Source organism: Phoxinus phoxinus (genome assembly GCF_949152265.1).
Source record: "Phoxinus phoxinus genome assembly, chromosome: 2".
Taxonomy (NCBI): Eukaryota; Metazoa; Chordata; class Actinopteri; order Cypriniformes; family Leuciscidae; genus Phoxinus; species Phoxinus phoxinus.
Genome location: NC_136877.1, coordinates 42,417,385 through 42,436,146, shown reverse-complemented (window position 1 = coordinate 42,436,146; position 18,762 = coordinate 42,417,385). Strand labels below are relative to the sequence as shown.

The 18,762-nt window shown below is 37.6% G+C and overlaps 1 protein-coding gene across 1 annotated transcript in view; it reads right to left on the bottom strand.

Annotated features, from left to right (window-relative positions):
- Positions 1–6,591, bottom strand: part of syt7b (synaptotagmin VIIb) — a 127,871-nt gene extending 121,280 nt beyond the window's left edge. The window contains exon 1 of the mRNA XM_079590575.1: positions 6,416–6,591. Coding sequence (XP_079446701.1) covers positions 6,416–6,449 — 34 coding nt within the window. The 5' untranslated portion in view covers positions 6,450–6,591. The remainder of the gene's footprint in view (positions 1–6,415) is intronic.
- Positions 6,592–18,762: the final 12,171 nt, after the last annotated feature.

The window sequence follows — 18,762 nt, the reverse complement described above, 5'->3', positions numbered from 1 at the left end:
GCCAATCCGTAAAAATTAAAATACCCACTGTTTCAATAGAATAGCCACGATATGTGAACAATATGAGTGTGTTTTCTGTGTTTTTCCATTTCACAACTTCATTGGTACCTAAAACCCTAAAACAACTGGACAAATGAAGAGAAAAGCTTTACAGTTCAAATGCCACCCCCAAAAAACTATAGGGCTTTAATGTCTAATAATGTCTTGCCTATTTCTGCTTTTAAAGGAAAATGAAAAGACAATTAATAACCAGAAAATATTTTGAGCGATCTGGACCAACACTATCAGATGAAAGCACACTAACTTGAACTGAGCAGAAAATGACACTGTATTCTTCTGTATAGATGCCTTTGAAGTTGTTTCATAATTAATGAAAAACTTTGCAACATTGGTTGCCAACATTACAACTTTGCAACATTCCTGTTTTATTATGTGAAGATGCTTTGAAAGTGTTATTTTAGTGTTATTGTTATACTATTAATAATAATTTGTTACATTTATATAACGCTTTTCTGAGTACGCAAAGCACTTTACATAGAAGGGGGAATCTCCTCAAACACCACCAATGTGCAGCACCACCTGGATGATGCGACGGCAGCCATATTGCGCTAGAACGCCCACCAAACACCAGCTTACTGGTGGAGAGGAGACAGAGATGAAGCCAATCAGTATATATATAGGAGGATGATTAGGAGGCCATGATGGACAGAGGCCAAGGGGCAAATTTTGGCCAGGGTGCCGGGGTTACACCCCTACTCTTTTTTCGAAGGACATCCTGGGATTTTTAATGACCACAGAAAGTCAGGACCTGGGTTTAACATGTCATCCGAAGGACAGTGCTCTATTAAAGTATAGACTCACACAGACCACAGGGTGAGCGCCCCCTGCTGGCCTCACTAACACCTCTTCCAGCAGCAACCTGGTTATCTCAGGATGTCTCCCATCCAGGTACTGACCAGGCTCAGCCCTGCTTAGCTTCAGTGGGCAACCAGTTTTGGGCTAAAGGGTGATATGGCTGCTATTACAGTTTTTGTTAATACTTTGAACTAGATTTTATTATATTTATCTTTTACCCTTATCATTTTAATTTCAGTTAAAGTTTTGGAACTTTTGTTATGCGTTTTTGACTCTCTATATAGTCTATGTCTATATAGTTTTAGTTATTTTAGTTATTTAACTAAATGAAAATAAAAAATGCTGCCTTTTTATATTTTTATTTAGTTCAATTAATGTTTATTTTAAGTGAATGTTTTTATGTTTTTAGTTTTAGTTAACATAATCCTCCAAAAATCTTCCCCATTTACGTCCATTGTAAGTGCCCCATTTTTGCTGCTTAATTTTTTTAATGAAAACTTGGAACAATTCAACATTATTTTTTGAGGTAATGCTGTCGATTGCACTTGTATTGAACCGGGGAAAAAGTCAGTTAATCTATCTTCCAAATAAGCTGGAAACAGAAGCCGGGTCTGGTGATCAAAGAAGGGTTAACAGAGCTCTCACATTGGCAACTTTCATTAAACTCCTATATTCTCAAGAAATTGAATTCATACAGGATGCATCATCCTCTAAATGCAGGCGCGTCATCTGATCCCACACTGGCCATCAGTGATCATTGACGCGAGCTAAAAGCATTACAAACTCACAATGTCACTCCAATCTAAGGGGAAGCGATTGGCGAGCCTCCAAATGCACCTGTACATCCGTTGCATTTCTCCACGTTCTCCCTGCTCCGTCCAGAGGTGTCCTTCGCCAACCCCTCCAGCATCCGCTTTGCGGCCGCCAGTTGACCTTCTCACTGTGTTTGTCTTATCATACCGCTGCTACAACATCAGAACATGCCAGGAATGTCAATGACATTAAGATCCTATCCAGGAAACGACCCCGCATACAGACACCGCAATATGTCAAAGCTCTTCTGCTATCAGCGTCTCAAACAACTGTTGTTATCGCCAACAAACTTCAAACAATGTGCACTTGGGTTGAGTGTACATGAAATGGGTTCTAAAAAAGTAGCTTGAGAGCAGCATCACAGTTCCCGTGGTGAATTAGAGCGCATGGTCACGCGTTGGGACGTCTGAACGCAGAGACTGACGGGATGGCTTAAGGGGTGTGAAATTATCTGATGTGATTGAAATCTTGCCTCTGTCAAAGATTAACCCTTGTCAGTGTCTTATATGCATTCTTATCATTCATCATGTTGCAGCACTGCTCAACCACCACTGGGCAGGTCTCTGTGAAAACCCGTGGGAATCCTTGAGCTGTCAGTTTGATCTTCAGCTGTCCTTAAAACCGTCATCATGGTCGTGAAACCGCCATTCAGTTCACCTAGTCAGCGTTTTCCATGGCAAATACCAGCATTTCTTCTTTTAAGATGTGTCTATTTTCTCTTTTAAGGCAAAACACTATAGTCAATTTTGAGGCTATTTGACTTTTCATAACATGTTTTTTTTTTTTACTTTAAATATGACCTATTAAGCCCTTTTACAAAGTCTTGATTTTGTTTGTTTTTTAGTCTAATAGAATAGGATTTCATGCTTAAATGTTCAAAAAAACTATTTTTTCACTTATTATTTTACATTCTTGCAGCACCTCTTTTCCCATTAGGCAGTAGTGGTTTAGTTCTGGTGTCTGAAGCCCCTCCTTCTGAAAAAGGCAGTTTGATCTGATTGGTCAGATGGATCAGTGTGTTGTGATTGGCCAACCATTTTTCAAGCTTGTTTCGAGAGTTTCAACACACTACTAACGCAACTCAACCAGGCCTCTGCCCCTATTTTTTGGATATGCCTTGGGTGGGAATTATTTAAACAAGGGATATTAAGATATGTACGATTCCACAAGAAAACTCAAGACTACAATGGAGGCTTTTCAGGGAGTTCAGAAACATTGCTTACTAATATATATAATACCTCCCTTTGGAATGACTTTGGGATTTGTAACTTTGCAGACATTTTTCATGCTCAAACAGCATAATTATATACTAAAGAAAGTTGAAAATGTAAAAAAGCATAATAGGTCCTCTCAAGTGTTTTATTTTTATATAAAGGTTTTTAGAGGGGTTTGTTAATATATAATTTGCCTGATTTTAGAGTGGCTGCTCACTGCAGAGCCAATCGGTAAAGCTTGACATCATTTGGCTCTACGGTGAGCACCACTTGTGATTTTATACAACATCTTAATTCTTAAAAACATGGTGAATTTGAAAACATAACACTAACAAAATGTTTGCAATTCTTAATGTAATCAAGCAACTGCAGTATGGTGATACCTATTACAATTCTTACCTAAAAAATTTCTTTCCTCAAAAGCATTACTGTCCATGTCTGTGTTTTATTCAAAACCAAGGAAACACTTCTCTGTTCAGTTGCTTGGGCTAAGCGTTTCTTCAACTGGATATTCCCAAATCCGTTCTTACAAAATCTGCTTTTGTCTAGTACAGCATGAAATCTCTGGCAGTGCATTCAGCATGAGATTCCCAGCTGAATTCACATTAAGACGAGCTAAAGCTGATTACATCCACAACGCTAATAAAACTTCTAATAAAATTAACAAAAAATTACCACAGTAATGCTTATAGTTGTTACTTTTTACTATGATAAAACTGTGGGAACATGATATTATCCACTACTGTCACCCCCCAAAAAATATTATTAATTAATAACAGAACGCAAGCTTCTTCTCATATTACACTGGATTATATCCCTGCACAACTATTTTTTATTTCTTCTCTAAATGTTGTCATAATTGGCAATCAAAAAAATATAATTACCATAATTCATTTTTAAACAATAATTACATTTCTATAATAATAGATATTGGTTTTGAACAGTAGCTTAAACCAGATAATTATAAATGTTTTTTATTATCGTTTTTTCGTTAGTTTGTTTGTTTTTGTTTTGTTTTTTTAATTAGTTGCAAAAGCAAAGTCGTCGCAGATTCAGGTTGTATGTTCCTGATTAATGTCCCTTGCTGCTGAAATACAGCTGCCGCTGCTGTAACAGGCAAACAGGTTTGAAATGCAAATCTGCAAATCTGTTCTGCATGTAGCAGTCTAACGATCACCTGACTCAATTATGTTAACGACTGGTCACATCTCTTCTCTAATGACGCGTTTACTTGCGCAAGGGCGGGAGAACCTGTCACTCACATGAGATCAACCAATAGCAAAACCAAAACCATCCAGTTAATTCTCCATGGACAAAATCATGTCCCGCCCTACATTTTTTCTTGTTCGAGAAGCTGTTCTTGGATATACGTCACAATAGGAAAGAACAGACTACTTCGCAACTTCTGTTTCATGCCGACTTTAAGATTTGGGTGGGACAAAATGACAAAAAAACATAAAATATGTACACAGGGTCATTGAAAGAACCACGTCAAAAGTATGATCCATTTACAAATCAGACATCACTATGCTCATTGCTTACATATTTAAACAGTTAAAGGGGTAGTTAACTCCCTTTAAGTTATAAAGAGGATAGTTCACCCATATAATAATAAAAGCCTAAATTCAATCTGCTCATTATATAAAGCGATCGTGTCTCTTCAGAAATTTTGGACTGAACCACTCGATTCATATGGATTAGTTATACGATCTCTTTAGGAACTTTTTGAAGCGTCAAAGTAGTAGTTGCGTAGCTGTCTGGAGGGTTCCGAAGATGAAAGAAAGTCTTACGGGGTTGGAATGACATGAGGGCGAGTAATTAATGACAAAATTAAAATTTTTGAGTGAATTATCCCTTTAATTGAAAAGAATCGACTCAAAAGAGTGATTCATTAAAAAATCAGGCATCGCTCAGTAGCTTTGATTCTACACAGCCAACAGAAAATGTGGGACACACATGATTTCTGAAATACTGTCAAGGCAAACACTTTGTAGGCCTCTATACAGTAACAGCTCTCATCAGACAAGAATTAAATCAATAAAATTTTATGAAAAGAGCGGTTAATTGGCTTGGTAATTTGTGCCTCCAATTGGTTTGGCTATATGTCGCCAAATGGGTTACCCAGCAATGACCACTTGAGGAAAAAAAGAACTGTAAAAAACTATGGTGTTGAGGAGGAAACAACAGTCACCATGGTAAAAACAAAAACAAAAAAACAAGTCAAGTCAAGTCAATTGCTGTATTGGCACACATCTTGAAGTCTACTAAAAATGTATGTAGTCACAAGGCTTTTCAGCAAAATTAAACAGTAAAAACAAGTAATGGAACAAACTACTCATGAAACAGCAACCGGAATTAAAAAAATTCCCTCAAATATTCACAATTCCATCACAAGCATTTCCTGACATAACATTGAAAATTCCTGCAGTTTCCTCAGTAATGCAGATTCCACTATCACAGTGGATCCAAACCTTTCATGTCAGCAGAACTTGACCTAAAATAAAGTACACATACAATTAACGTGTATGTGTTTTTTTTTTTTGCATGTTTACAGTGAGTGAGGGGTCCAGTGTCTGAGGGAAATATTACAAAAACTCTGGCATCATCTAAATGTCCTGAACACTGACCCTGAATATCTTGCAGCCTATTATAACGGGAGAAACTGTATACCGGTACTGTTCTAAAAACCCACAAGAAATTCCCAAGGGTACTCGAGCCCATTTAGCCTTCCGGGTTGGTCTACAAATTGACGTCATGACTTATTTGGTGTATAGCCGTAAATTAATTTTCTACGGTATTTTTATGTTCCTGACATTCAAGGGTTAAATCATAGGCTTTTATTTTATTTATTTCTGAACTGGCATCTCGCATCACAAATGAGTGCTATTATTTGACGTCTTGCAACACACGCTTGTTTTTCCTGCCACAGTGTCTCTTCAAACAAATCTCTGTCTGTACACACAATTGACCATCGTAATTTTCCCACCTGACAAATCTCGTGGCGCGCAACAGGAGGGGGCAGAGGCCAACGCATGTCCATGTCCCTTCGTCCTCCTAATGACCCATCTTCACTTTCTCTCAATTGCATACGAAAAAGTGAGCAAAATGCTTTTGATACATGTTTGGCAGATACAATGGACAAGACGAGCACACGCACACTCGGAACAATAAACGCACGCGCAGATACCCTATCATGACTATGTGATGAGAGATGATGACCTTGCGCGTGCATGGATGACAACTCCCTCAAAGGCGCCAAGGTAAATGTATTTACCTTCACGGTACAACACAACAACAGGTGCTGTATTTGTGTCCAAACGCGAACGAATGTATATAGTGAAACCTGGTTGCACCTGTTTGCACGTTCGGCAACTGACAGTTTGCAGTTGAGGACAAATTAAAGCAAAATGCATTCGGAATGACACGGTGCTGACCCGTACACGAGCGGTACCGGGTGCCGCCACATCGTCTGCCGTTCAAGGGCGGGCGTTCTAGCTGAAAACAAACGAGCGGAATCCACCAAAGTATCTCACCTTTTCCCTCCTCGTCCTCCCGATTCAGGTGCATGGCTGTTCGCCTTTGGCACGCCAACAAACGCTTGTTTCTTCCCCAAGTCCCCTCCAAGAAAAAGTCGAATCCAAAATGTGCTCTCGAGCTTCCAATGGGCGAGTGACCATGGAGCACCGCGCTCGCGCGTTCACTCTCTCTCTCTTTCTCTCTCTCCTTCTTCCCAGCTTATTTCTTTCTTTCACTCACTTGTTTTTTCTTTCCCAGTCCCCTCATTCGGCTGATGGCAGAGAGAATGTTTGAAGGGAGAGATGAGGGCAAGGAGTGGTGAGTTGTGCGTCCGTGTCACCGCCAGCTGATGGCACGAGCTCTAAAATCTCAGTTTTGTAAATTGGGACGTGTTTTCGTCAATCGCCTTGAGCAGCGTTAAAATACCTCTAAAAACTGCTCTCAGGCTTATTTTATGATTAAATGTTGAAAATGGCACAAAAACTGTTTACGCCCGAGCCATTTAAATGCCAAAAGTCACTGTGTTCTGATAAAATTGTGAAATCTATTAGTATCTAAACAAAACAGTGAATCTGTACAGTACATTGTGAATAAATGAATCTTTGAATGTGTTACACATTTTCTAATATGGCTTCACAGTAAATTTTTTGCACATGTGCACATATATGAATACTGCAATCATGTAGCCTAATATAAACATGATTGAGATAAATCATAAATATCTCTTAAAAGTCAACAAGATAAAATGGGACAGCCAATCAAATCAATTCATACATCAAGCACTGTGATTGCAAATGTTTCCAATAATTTGCAACGATTGGATATTGAATAAAGAAATATATGACCCTCCCAACTTTACCTGACATCACCTGATAGTTAATGTCTTAATGTTTGCGATTCAATCACATGCAGACACCTGAAGAATAAATGATTTGCTTATATTGTGAAGGTTATGGCATAGGCTATATGTTTATTTGGGGGTGTTTTGTAGTATAATAATTTAAGTGATGTGTTGTCATTATGTTGTTGCTTATTGGTTTTCATTTGCTAGTTAATATGATTTAAGCATTTCATCATCTAACCTTGTACACTTGCTCTCTCAAATGAATTCTTCATATACTTTCAGCGTATCTATAGAAGTTAATGCATTTCTTGACATTTGATGAATTGTGTTCTTTTTGTATGTTGAGTGAATACATGATATTACATATATATTGTTCACACACATATACCTTTGACCTGTATATTTGTTTAACTTTGACGTGACATTTGCGCATTTGGTTACTATCCAAAGTAACTTACATTTCCAGGCTCACAGTTCTTCGCCACGTTATATTTTCCAATCTGACTGCTTTTCAGTTGGGTCACTCGCTGTTTTGTGTTCATTCATGATCTCACTTTTTATATTTCAAGCTTGCGGTTTAACCAGATTTTATGACCCTTTTAAGGATTTTTGTGGATGTGAAGTTGTAGTCTTGATCTAAATGTGGACTCTTCTACTGTCAGTTTTATTACACATAAGACTTTAGCTGACTCAAGAATAAATCCTGATTCTTGTATCACTTTATGTTGGGCAACATTTACCTCTTAATCTTACAAAAGGACCTGTGAGTTTTATGGTTACTGTCTCCCACACTAAACATTTAGGTGGGACAATAAAACAATTAAAGTCACCATGAAATCAAAATTGACCATTATTATTCTCATGGAATATTGCAGTTTTGTATTGATTATAAATTATTTACATATATATATATTAATGTGTCCTTGTAATCTTTAATCAAATTAATTTCCCCTCCCTCTTGCAGCGACTTCTCTTCTCTGATGATGTTTACTGGTGTGAAGGCGGGACAACCTGTCACTCACATGAGATCCACCAATGGCAAACCACAACCATCCAATCAATTTCCAATGGACAAAGTCAAGTCCCGCCCTACATTTTTTCTTGTTCGAGAAGCTGTTTCACTCGGATACGTTGCAATAGATCGATGCAGGTATGAAATCACTTTGTAGGCCAAAACGTGGAAACGAGTTAGCATTTTAGCTCTTCCGGTTCCATCGTCCTGAAGTCGATGTTTTTTTTAAATGGGATTTTGGTTAAATGGCTGAAAAAAGGTATGTGGTGAACAAGCTGAAGATAATTGAACGTTTTATTCTATAACATAAAACACAATTATTATTATTATTATTAAATTATTACTAAATGGGACTGGGGACATTAGACGTCATCATCCCGAAAAGATAAGCTCAGCTCAGCTCTGCTTTTACAGCCTCTTTATGCTCATATAATTGTGCTCATAAACTATTCTAACTCAAAGTTTCTAAAAGAGTTGTCGGAAGCGAAGTGATTGTGACGTTGAAGTTGTGGGACCGTGGTGTAGTTCGTTTATAGCCTAGTTTTTTTACTTGTGGCGACTGCATTTAGGCTTTAAAATCCACAGAAGTTGTGTTCATCTGAAAATTATCTTGATGGAAAAAACTTGTAAGTATCATAAACTATACTGTTGATCACAGAGATTTTTTTTCAGTGATAATCCAGGAGCCTATGGAAAAAGCCTATTGGGTTTTGTCAAGATGCTAACTGCCGATTGGCCTACAAAGTGACGTCATTCATACCTGCACCACTCTATTCACCTTATTCCGGAAGTAGCACTGGGTGGCGCCATCCGCGTAATCTCACTTCCTGTTTTAGCTACTTAGCGCTTTGTTTGCCCTGGTCAAATCTGTTATCAGTCTTAGTTTAATTTAATTGCCTTCTAATTTATTTAAAGAAATTAGAGATGGCCAGTGTTAACTGTGCAGTCCGTGGCTGCCATAACAGCTGGAGAAAAAGAAATTTGACGCTGTCTCAGCTTTGTTATGAGCATCAAAAGAAGAGATCTGAATGTTGTGGGCCAGCATTTACTCTGCACCGACCCCCGGTCAAGGAAGAGGACAGGCGTGCGTGGCTTAAGGCGCTGAATTTAAAGAACCCGCCGAAGTTTCCTTTTGTCTGTTCCTATCACTTTGTAGACGGTAAACCTACTCCTGAACATCCATACCCCGAGAAATGGTTAGGCTACGTCGCGCCTCTGAAGAGACCTCGCCGGGTGCTAGTAAGAAACACAAGTAAGTTGACATGATGAATAAGTTGTTTGACAAGACTCTCCGCCTGATCCTGTTTGTGTATGTTTAGTGCAATAGACATTATTTATTGGGCTATCAAGACATTTAACAAAGATCATGTCATGTTCTTTAATTTGTTAAAATATGTAAAGTAATGTGATTGGTTCTATGTAACACTTTGTGAAATTATGAAAACCAGAGGTGTGCAGTACTGCGTTAGCTAGCTATATTTACAAAGTTTCTTTACTTTTAATGTAATTGAGTATTTTTAACAGTCTGTTATAAACGTTTTTGTTTAACTAAAAGCTTTATTTTAACAATATGAAACATTTCTTCTTCCAAAATTATTTAATTATTTCTTAGTTTTGTAAATTTAAGATCAGACTTTTCATTTGAATTGCATGATTTTTTTGTACAAATTGTCAAACGGATGTAGCGTTCACAATTTCTCTAATTTGAGTACATTATATTTACTTGAACCCCTACTGTTGTATTGAAGTAACTTTAACTTTACTTAAATATATAGATGTCACCAATGTTGTACTATTTTTGTTTCCTCAGCTGCATCTGCCACCTGTGCTGTGGAAGACAATAATCATGAGGAAGAAACCCCTTGGCTTCCTCCTGACCACGACTACGCAGGGAGTCCTACCCCATTATTAGACCAGCCACTTAAGCACGATAAGGCAACACAGTGCTCGGGTCCCCCCGAACTGAACAAACAACTTCTCCGCTCTGATCACCTCAGCCTTCTGTACACAGGCTTGAATTTGGAAACCTTTTCCTTTTTAGCTGATCAGCTGACAAAGGATTACATAAATGCTTTTCAGATGGATGCTCGTGATCAGGTGTTTATGTCACTGATGAAGCTGCGGCTGAATTTGCTGCAGGATCACCTTGCTGAAATATTTCATGTCTCACAGTCACAAGTCAGCAAGATTACATCATTGTGGTACGACATCATGGAGGAGAAGATGAGGACTTACATCCCATGGCTGCCCAGGGAGACCATTCAAGCTACAATGCCACAATGTTTTAAAGATCACTATCCAACAACAACCTGTGTCATTGACTGCTCTGAAACCCCCCTCCAGAAACCCCACAACCTTGACTCAAGAGGCGAGTCTTATAGTCATTATTACGGCCAAAATACAATCAAATACCCTGGTGGCGATTGCTCCCTGTGGTCTAATAATGTTTGTGTCTGCTGCATATGGAGGACGGTGCAGTGACAAATTTATTACAGCAGATAGTGGCTTTTTGGACTACCTACGTGCAGGAGATGTAGTCATGGCGGACAGAGGCTTCATCATTTCAGACCTCCTCCGTGAACGAAAAGTTAAGCTCATCTTGCCAGCGTTCACAAAAAAGGGGCTGCAACTGTCAGAAGAGGACACAACCAACACCAGACGCATTGCTAATGTCCGTGTCCATGTTGAACGGGTCATCCGTCGTCTAAAAAACTTCAGACTCATTTCACAGACTGTTCCGATTAATCTGGCCCCCAAATTGGACAAAATCTTGAGAATCTGTGCAGCTTTATCTAACCTGCGTGGGGATATCATTCATGAAGAGGAAGATTAGTTGTAAATTAATAATTGTAAATACTTAAGTTAAGCTTTTCTTTAACAGTGTTTCCTCTACTCAATTGTCTTTAGTGATTCCTGCGTGCTTGTGTACTTTTTTTTATTTTTACATAATGCACGTTTTAAAGAAACATGAAATTGATACATGTAGAGTTATAAAATGTTGATAGAAACAATCACTGCTTGTTACAATGAAAGCTGTTTATTTGTACATTAAACAGAACATGGAACAAAAACTGTCAAACTATTCTGTCAGCACATATGAACTAAGATGTAAACATTTGTCAAAAAATAGAATCACAAACACGTCATATTATTCTTGTGGCTGAAAGGCTTTGTTGTTGGCCAATAACTTTAATGAAGTACAACATTTCGTCAATTTTGTAATATGTGGCCATTGCTTCATGTCATCACCCCACTCAGACACATCCCTTGGGTGAGGCAAACATATCCCCCCTGAGCTCTTCAGTGTGTGTATTGTTTCCTCCCATGTACTTTTCTCCATTGTTGACATCTGTGAAAGATAAAAGTAATTAGTATAGTCAGAAACACTTAAAATTTTAATGTAACAGACTAATGATGCAGCAGACAGTGTGAAATAAGAGAGCGCTGTAGCTACATTTGTTTTTACATTTATGCTTTACTGTTCTCAGTATGATATTGATATAAGTAGATAGGCTATAATTTTATAGCCAAATGCGTTGGCCTATGGTTATTAATAACTGCTGCAATGTACTAAAGTACATTTCACTTGAAGCTTTTGAAACAATGCCACCATCAAATTATTTAATAGCTGTGTCTTTCTAATAGCTATTACTTAGTTATGAATATGTGCACAAACACTACTACATGTAAAGTTTTAAACATTATTACACCACAGTTTGTTTGTTTAATCACCAGATACATTTGCAGTGTATAGCTAACAGATGAGAAAAAAATAGCCACGAACTGGTGTTACAACTTTAGATGTTTGTGGCTAATGTAGGCTAAACACTACACATCGGCCGGGCTGCGATCAGACAGGCAGACGGGTCATATAAACACCTAAAAGTCGTTAAAAAATTACCTAGAGAAACATTGCATTGCATTGCTGTGCTGTTGGTACACACGTACAGAGCACATTTGGCACAAATTAGCTTACCTTATGTGACATTTTATCAGTGAGACTTCTCTGCAGTTCTCCTCGAAATTGAATGAGAGTCCGCTAAACCGGAAGTTCGTTTACAACGGAAGTACTGGACAGAAGTAAAAGTGGGCGGGGCGGAATAAGGTGAATACGGAAGAAAATACGATCGCATCTTCCATTTCATAATGACTTTGTATTGCTCTCTCACCCTTACACTATAAGAAATGTATCTCGTCTCGAGGCATGCTTTAACCCCCTGAACAGGCATAGTAAAAACACTGTAAAATCCCTTCTTCTTTTATTCAATGGAATCATCATCAATATTCTATAAATGCCAATGTTCAATAAAAATGTGCATTTATTAATTATAATAATCAGATACCCATTCTGAATTGGCCAAATAATAGTTCAACTAGTATTAATATTTGTGATCACTAATATAAGTGACTCTTATTCCAATATGAGTTTATCTGCAATTTGTAGAGCTTTTGAGAACGTTGTTCATGGTTTGACAGAATATTCAGTTTTACATTGCCAAAATTAAGCGAGATGTAAAAACCTTAACTTGAAAGCTTATCAATTTGGTCTTCTCTGTGTGATTAGCCAGTGTTTTGCCATTCCCGCTGATTTTCGCAAGCTATTTAGCATCTGTACTAGATGGATGATTGACAGCTGCTTATGCTAATTATACCTTCTGATGTGCTGATGACAACATTACCTGCATCCAAGTGCCATCATGCTCACTGTGCCTCCTAAACACTCGGAGATGTCTCTTTTTATGAAATCACTCAGACTCATCTTGAAAGCACACTACACTGTGTGTCTCCTGAGACAATCTGTTTTCCCAGCTGGTAAAACAGCACAACAAACTAATTGACTCTCAGCTCACGGCTGCAAGTTGAGATTCTCCAATGAAACCCAGTGATACTGACGCCCCCTAGAGGTTCTTCACTAGAGTTGCATTATAATTCGAAACAGTGAGGGAACAGCAGCCATGCTGCAGTCAGTCAGAGAATAAACAGACAGTGTTTTTGTATAAAGGTAGGCTACCGCTTAAAGAAATGTGTTTTCAGACAGGCTTCCAAAACAGAATGATCTAGAACAAATTCAAGAGAGCTTTAGACATACCAAGCACATATTTAATGCCTATAATGATTATTTTTGCAATCGAAATGGAATCATGCTTTAATTTAAATTAAATTAAATAACTATTAAATTTTGTATTAATATTTAGAATTTATGTATTTTCCCTTTTAATTTTAGTTTAGGATTTAGTAGCTTAAATTTGTTGTGTTTTGTCAATTTTATTAGATTTTTTTAATGTCTATAAAGTTTTTTTATATTTCCATTTTAAATAAAAGTTTTAGTAATTTTGTTGTGCGTTTTTTGTCATTTTTATTTGTTTTTATATTCTTAATATGTTTACATAGTTTTTAATCGTTTTTATGTCAGTTATTTTAGTACATAATAATGAAGACGAAAATGACATGTTGGCTTAGGAAATAGCTGAAATAAAATAAGTTTTTATATTTTATTTTATTTGAGTGCAATTTTATTTCAATCAAATTTAAATTTTATTTCAAATTAAAACAATGTTTGTGGTTTTAGTTTTATAACCCTTACAGAATTACAGAATATTTTTGGGGATGTATTACTGAATTATAAATATACATATAATAAGTATATCACAAAAACTTGTTTTAAATCTTTTTGTTTAAAGAGTATTTCAGATAGTTGATGTTTTATAGAAGTTATTTTATAATTTGCACATTGCATTTACTGTATAAACTAATTGACTTCTTTTAGCCACTTCATCAACCATTTCTATTCTGCCAAACTGTAAGCACAGAATTGTAGAATATCATAGATGCAGAATGCCTGAGTAAACAGGCACTGGACTCCGACATGCCTTAAAGCATCTCTAACTGCCAAGGCAGCATTTGTTCTGGTTTCAGACACAGTCTGTCTAGATCAGTGGAATCTAAATCTAATAATTTATGTGGATTCTGTGCAAAAAGACTCAATAAGAGCGTTGAACGGCCTTGAGTATCTCTATGTCCTTGTGAATAATGTATTTACCCCCCGACCAAGTAAAAGCATTCATATGTATTTCATAAACTCCCACTGCAACCTGAGAACCATCATTTCCATGATGAGTCTGTACTGTAAACACTGTTACTCCGTAGAGATCAGTTAGAGTAAAGTGTGCATTGCATTCTATATATTTCTGTATTTTCAAGATTATTATCATTAACTAAAACTACTGAAATTGCAACAACAACAAAATACTAATCCATCATATTAATAAATCTAAAGTAAAACTAAAATAACACTGTTTGGCTACAAAGTATTGTTTTTGCATAAAGAATGCTGAAAAAGGAAAACAAATAAAGGCATCAGGCATCATTTGCCATCTCACTGGCCTGTGTGTGTGTGTGTGTGTGTGTGTGTGTGTGTGCGCGTGTGTGTGTGTGCGTGTGTGTGTGTGTGTGTGTGTGTGTGTGTGTGTGTGTGTGTGTGTGTGTGTGTGTGTGTGTGTGTGTGTGTGTGTGTGTGTGCGTGCGCGCTGGGGGCTTAACCTTGAGTTAGAGTAGCTGGACACCTAAATGAGATAGAACCTGATACGCTGGCTTCTTGTCATTGCCACTGGCGCATTGATATCACACTATCACTCCTGCATCAGTCCGTCTGTATTGCTCTCTTTTACACACAACACACGCATGCATAAACAAAAACACTGCTGTTTTAGCATTTTCTTTTTAACTCAGACTTGCTTTCTCAACCCACTTGACTCCAAATTTCTATCGTAAAATCCATTAAGTTAAACTCAAGTCAAATTTGTGTCAACATCCTTGACATTTACCCATAATCCTTTCATCACTTTATATCAAACTCTCGGAATAAATCACATTTTATCCACCCTCCATGGCTTTGATTCAAAACCTAGTGAGCTGCATAGGGCAGCATGTCAAAGAATCTCTACTATGGTATAATTATGCAGTCTTTAACCTTGTTTTTGCCAAATCATAAATGCATTGCACATAAGTCAATGCAAACGTGTTGATATAAATGAACTCATAAAGTGTATACTTTGAATTAGGGATGCACCGATATGACATTTTTGGCCGATACGATAATTCTTGAAAGCCGATAACCGATATATTAGCCTGATTAAAAAAACACAAAAGTCTCATAATGTCCCAATTACACAATTTGAATGATGTTCTCATCATAATTTTATGTAGCCTATATGACAGACTTGCATGTTGCACTTACCTGTATTTTCCTTTTCAAAGTGATTCCAATCATATTTCAAACAATTCAAAACCATCATGGCGAACAGTGGGCATCTGAAGTGTCTCAGCTGAAGGAAATAATCCATTAATTTATCGGCTTTAATATATCGGCCAAATTTTCCTATCAGGCTGATAACGATAACAATAAAAATGAACATATATCGGCCGATACCGATATGGTGGCATCCCTACTTTGAATGCAATGCAAGTTACTTTGGATAAAAGCACCTGCCAAATGTAATTAAATATAATTTATTCAATACTGGAAATTATTAGTAAAAAGAAATACATAAATCTAATTGAATATTGAATATTTTACCAAATGTTTCTGTGGTTTGAAAATGTAGTTTTTATATTGTTTAATGTTGTCTTATGCATTAAACTAAAAAATGTTAATTTTTTTTTAAACACAATGCATTTTTACATAGATCACGTTTTTGCAGTCCACTATGCTACTTTTCCATTGTTTATCTAAGTAAACATGCCCTAGACGGATGTCTTTGACAATTGTACTCGGGTCTCACGTTTTTTTTTTTTTTTTTTCAGCGTCTCGAGCATGACGCTGCGTTTCAAAAATGTGGTGCTCAAGGTAAAACAAGGGACCATTCACACAGATCACATTTTTACATTCCACTGTGTAGATTTCCCATTGTTTTTCTATGCAAACAAGTGTGTACTTATTTGCATAGACATGTGTTCTAAAAATTGTGGCGCTCAAGTTAAAATAAGTTAAAATAATAATTTTTAAATCCAAAAATAAATTTTGACCCTAAGGTCAAAATGCAGCTGGAGACCTTGCGTTTTCCATTCTGCTGCTCATGTCTCATATTTTCCAAATTAAAAACATGTGAACAGCCCCTTAAAAGGCAGCTGTATATGTAGACAGTAAACAGCAGGGCAGCTCACTAGGTTTTGGACCAGAGCTCCTATCTCGCTCCCTTTGAGGTGAATATTCATTAAGCTGCCTCGCTGGTTGCTTCTGAACTCAAGTCAACAAGCGTGCCTTTCATCTCACACTGTTTTTATGGGTAATCAAACTCAAGGGTCTGGGTCATTTTACAGCCTTGATCTCCTGATCGGTTCACCTTGCGCACACAGTGCATGCTGCACATCACTTAAACAACAGAACATTGTTGCCGACATATTGCTTTTACGGATTCAGGTGAAATTCTGTATTGATAGATTAACTGGGCGATGTGTTATAGTGAATGTGAGAAAGTGTAGAGTACACACGAAATGGTTAAAGCCCTAACAGTCTTCTGCACAGACCCCTATGGCCAGCTTCAAACCCTCCTTCTGCAAAACGCCGGTGTGATGTATCCCGATCTTCAAGCAGAAGGAGCGGAATGAAACATTCTGAATATCAATCTACGATCTGACTTGTGATGCAGCCTGGGATCATAATCACACCATGTTCCTACATTTGGCCAGAGGAGAACCGGCTCACCAACTGAGCCTGGTTTCTCCAAAAGGATTTTTCTAAATTTTTGTCACCTGATGGAGTTTGACCTTCCCTGACACCTTTGGCCTGCTTAGTTGGGGACACTAAATATTCAGAAATATTATAGATTTCACTGCACTGACACTATTGGATGAGAACTGAACTCAGGATGATGACATCACTGTTTTCTCCGAGAACTGCTTTATAGATGAATTTAACTCATTTAATAATTTTATAAACTTGAACTGAACTGACTTCAGTTGAATAATGACACTATTGTCTTTTTTAAAGTTGCTTTACAGCAGAATTGAATTCTGTTTGCATCACTGATCATAATTTTCGTGTTTACCACATAAAGCGCTATATATAAAGGTGACTTGACTTGACTTGACAGGATCCATAAAGTGATGTAATACTAAACAATGCATTTTACATTGCAAGCAACAAATGATGATGCTCTTCTGGGTGGTTGATAACTGACTTCATTCTTGCCCCTAGATATGGTTTACATAAATGTAGGCTATGTTTTTAGTGCTTATTTTAGTTTCTTTGTTAGTCCGCAGTGGATTGAGGAAAATAACATGTTTTTTTATTTTTTTTTATGCAATCACAATTAGCTGAATTTTGCATTTTGTCAAAGATGAGGCGATGTAGACTAGGCCTACAGTATAAAGCACAACTCAACAGAATTCACTTCGAAACAAGCAGCTTTCTATTGGTCAACGAGGCAAATTCACATTGCCAACTGAACCCAATGCAAAATTTGTGTGAAATTCCCGAACGCGTCGTTTCCAATTCCAATTCCAATTTAAATGAAATCTGCTAATGTGGCCGCACTTTTTGACCATTGTGGCACTCAAGTAAAAAAAATGCGTTTCTGAAGCCCCTTTGTGAAGATTTACTCCCCACCGTTCCCTTCGTCTCTATTGCATCTCGGTTACAAAGTGACTTCACTGGCTGCACATAAAAAGATCTGGCTTCATTATGAGCAGAAATCAGAGGAGAATGTAGACGGCAGACAGATATTCCCCAAGGCACAGACAAAGACACGAACATAGTTATTAGAGCTGTCCATGCATCGCGTGTCCTTCCTGCGAGTTCGCAATCAGCGCCTCAAGCACGGCCATTTCAAGACTACGATATCAAGATGAAACGGATCTCCCAGAATATGTTTGTGATTCCGCCACTTCTGTCTTATACCATGAGACCAAATATACTTCCAGCGCACAAAACACACAAAAATCAATCACAACGGCCACCAGGGAGATAGAACATTTTCCCGAGATGAGGCCAGAGAGGTATGATTAGAGCAGAGAGGAGATGGCAGAGATTAGAATGAAATAGAGAGACGGCCACTACAGTGCACAGATGAAAATAGCGACCGGTGTATAGTTCAAAATGTCCCTTTGGACAGTGAAAGCTATTAAAAGCCTGCCATGGGAAAAGGCTCTGTGCTCCGAATACTAAATGTGATCTAAAGCCCCTGCAGATACAATCACATACCCAGCAATCAATGCATTTCTCCTGCCACCTTGATTTGCTTGAGTGGTTGGCAGAATGTCTGCCCACAATCCCCTGTGTTCTCTCGTTGTACAGCGCTTTATGCAAGGCTGAACTGTATTAATATTCCTCAAATATTCTGCTCAGGGTTTGTTCTTAACCTCTAACCCTAAGCAGTAATTTCGTACAGAGTGCAATTAAAATCTGTTTTGAAGATAATCTGTTTTAGGTGTGTGTGTGTGTGTGTGTGTGTGTGTGTGTGTGTGTGTGTGTGTGGCACTTTACCATCCTTTATGCACAGAAACAAGCT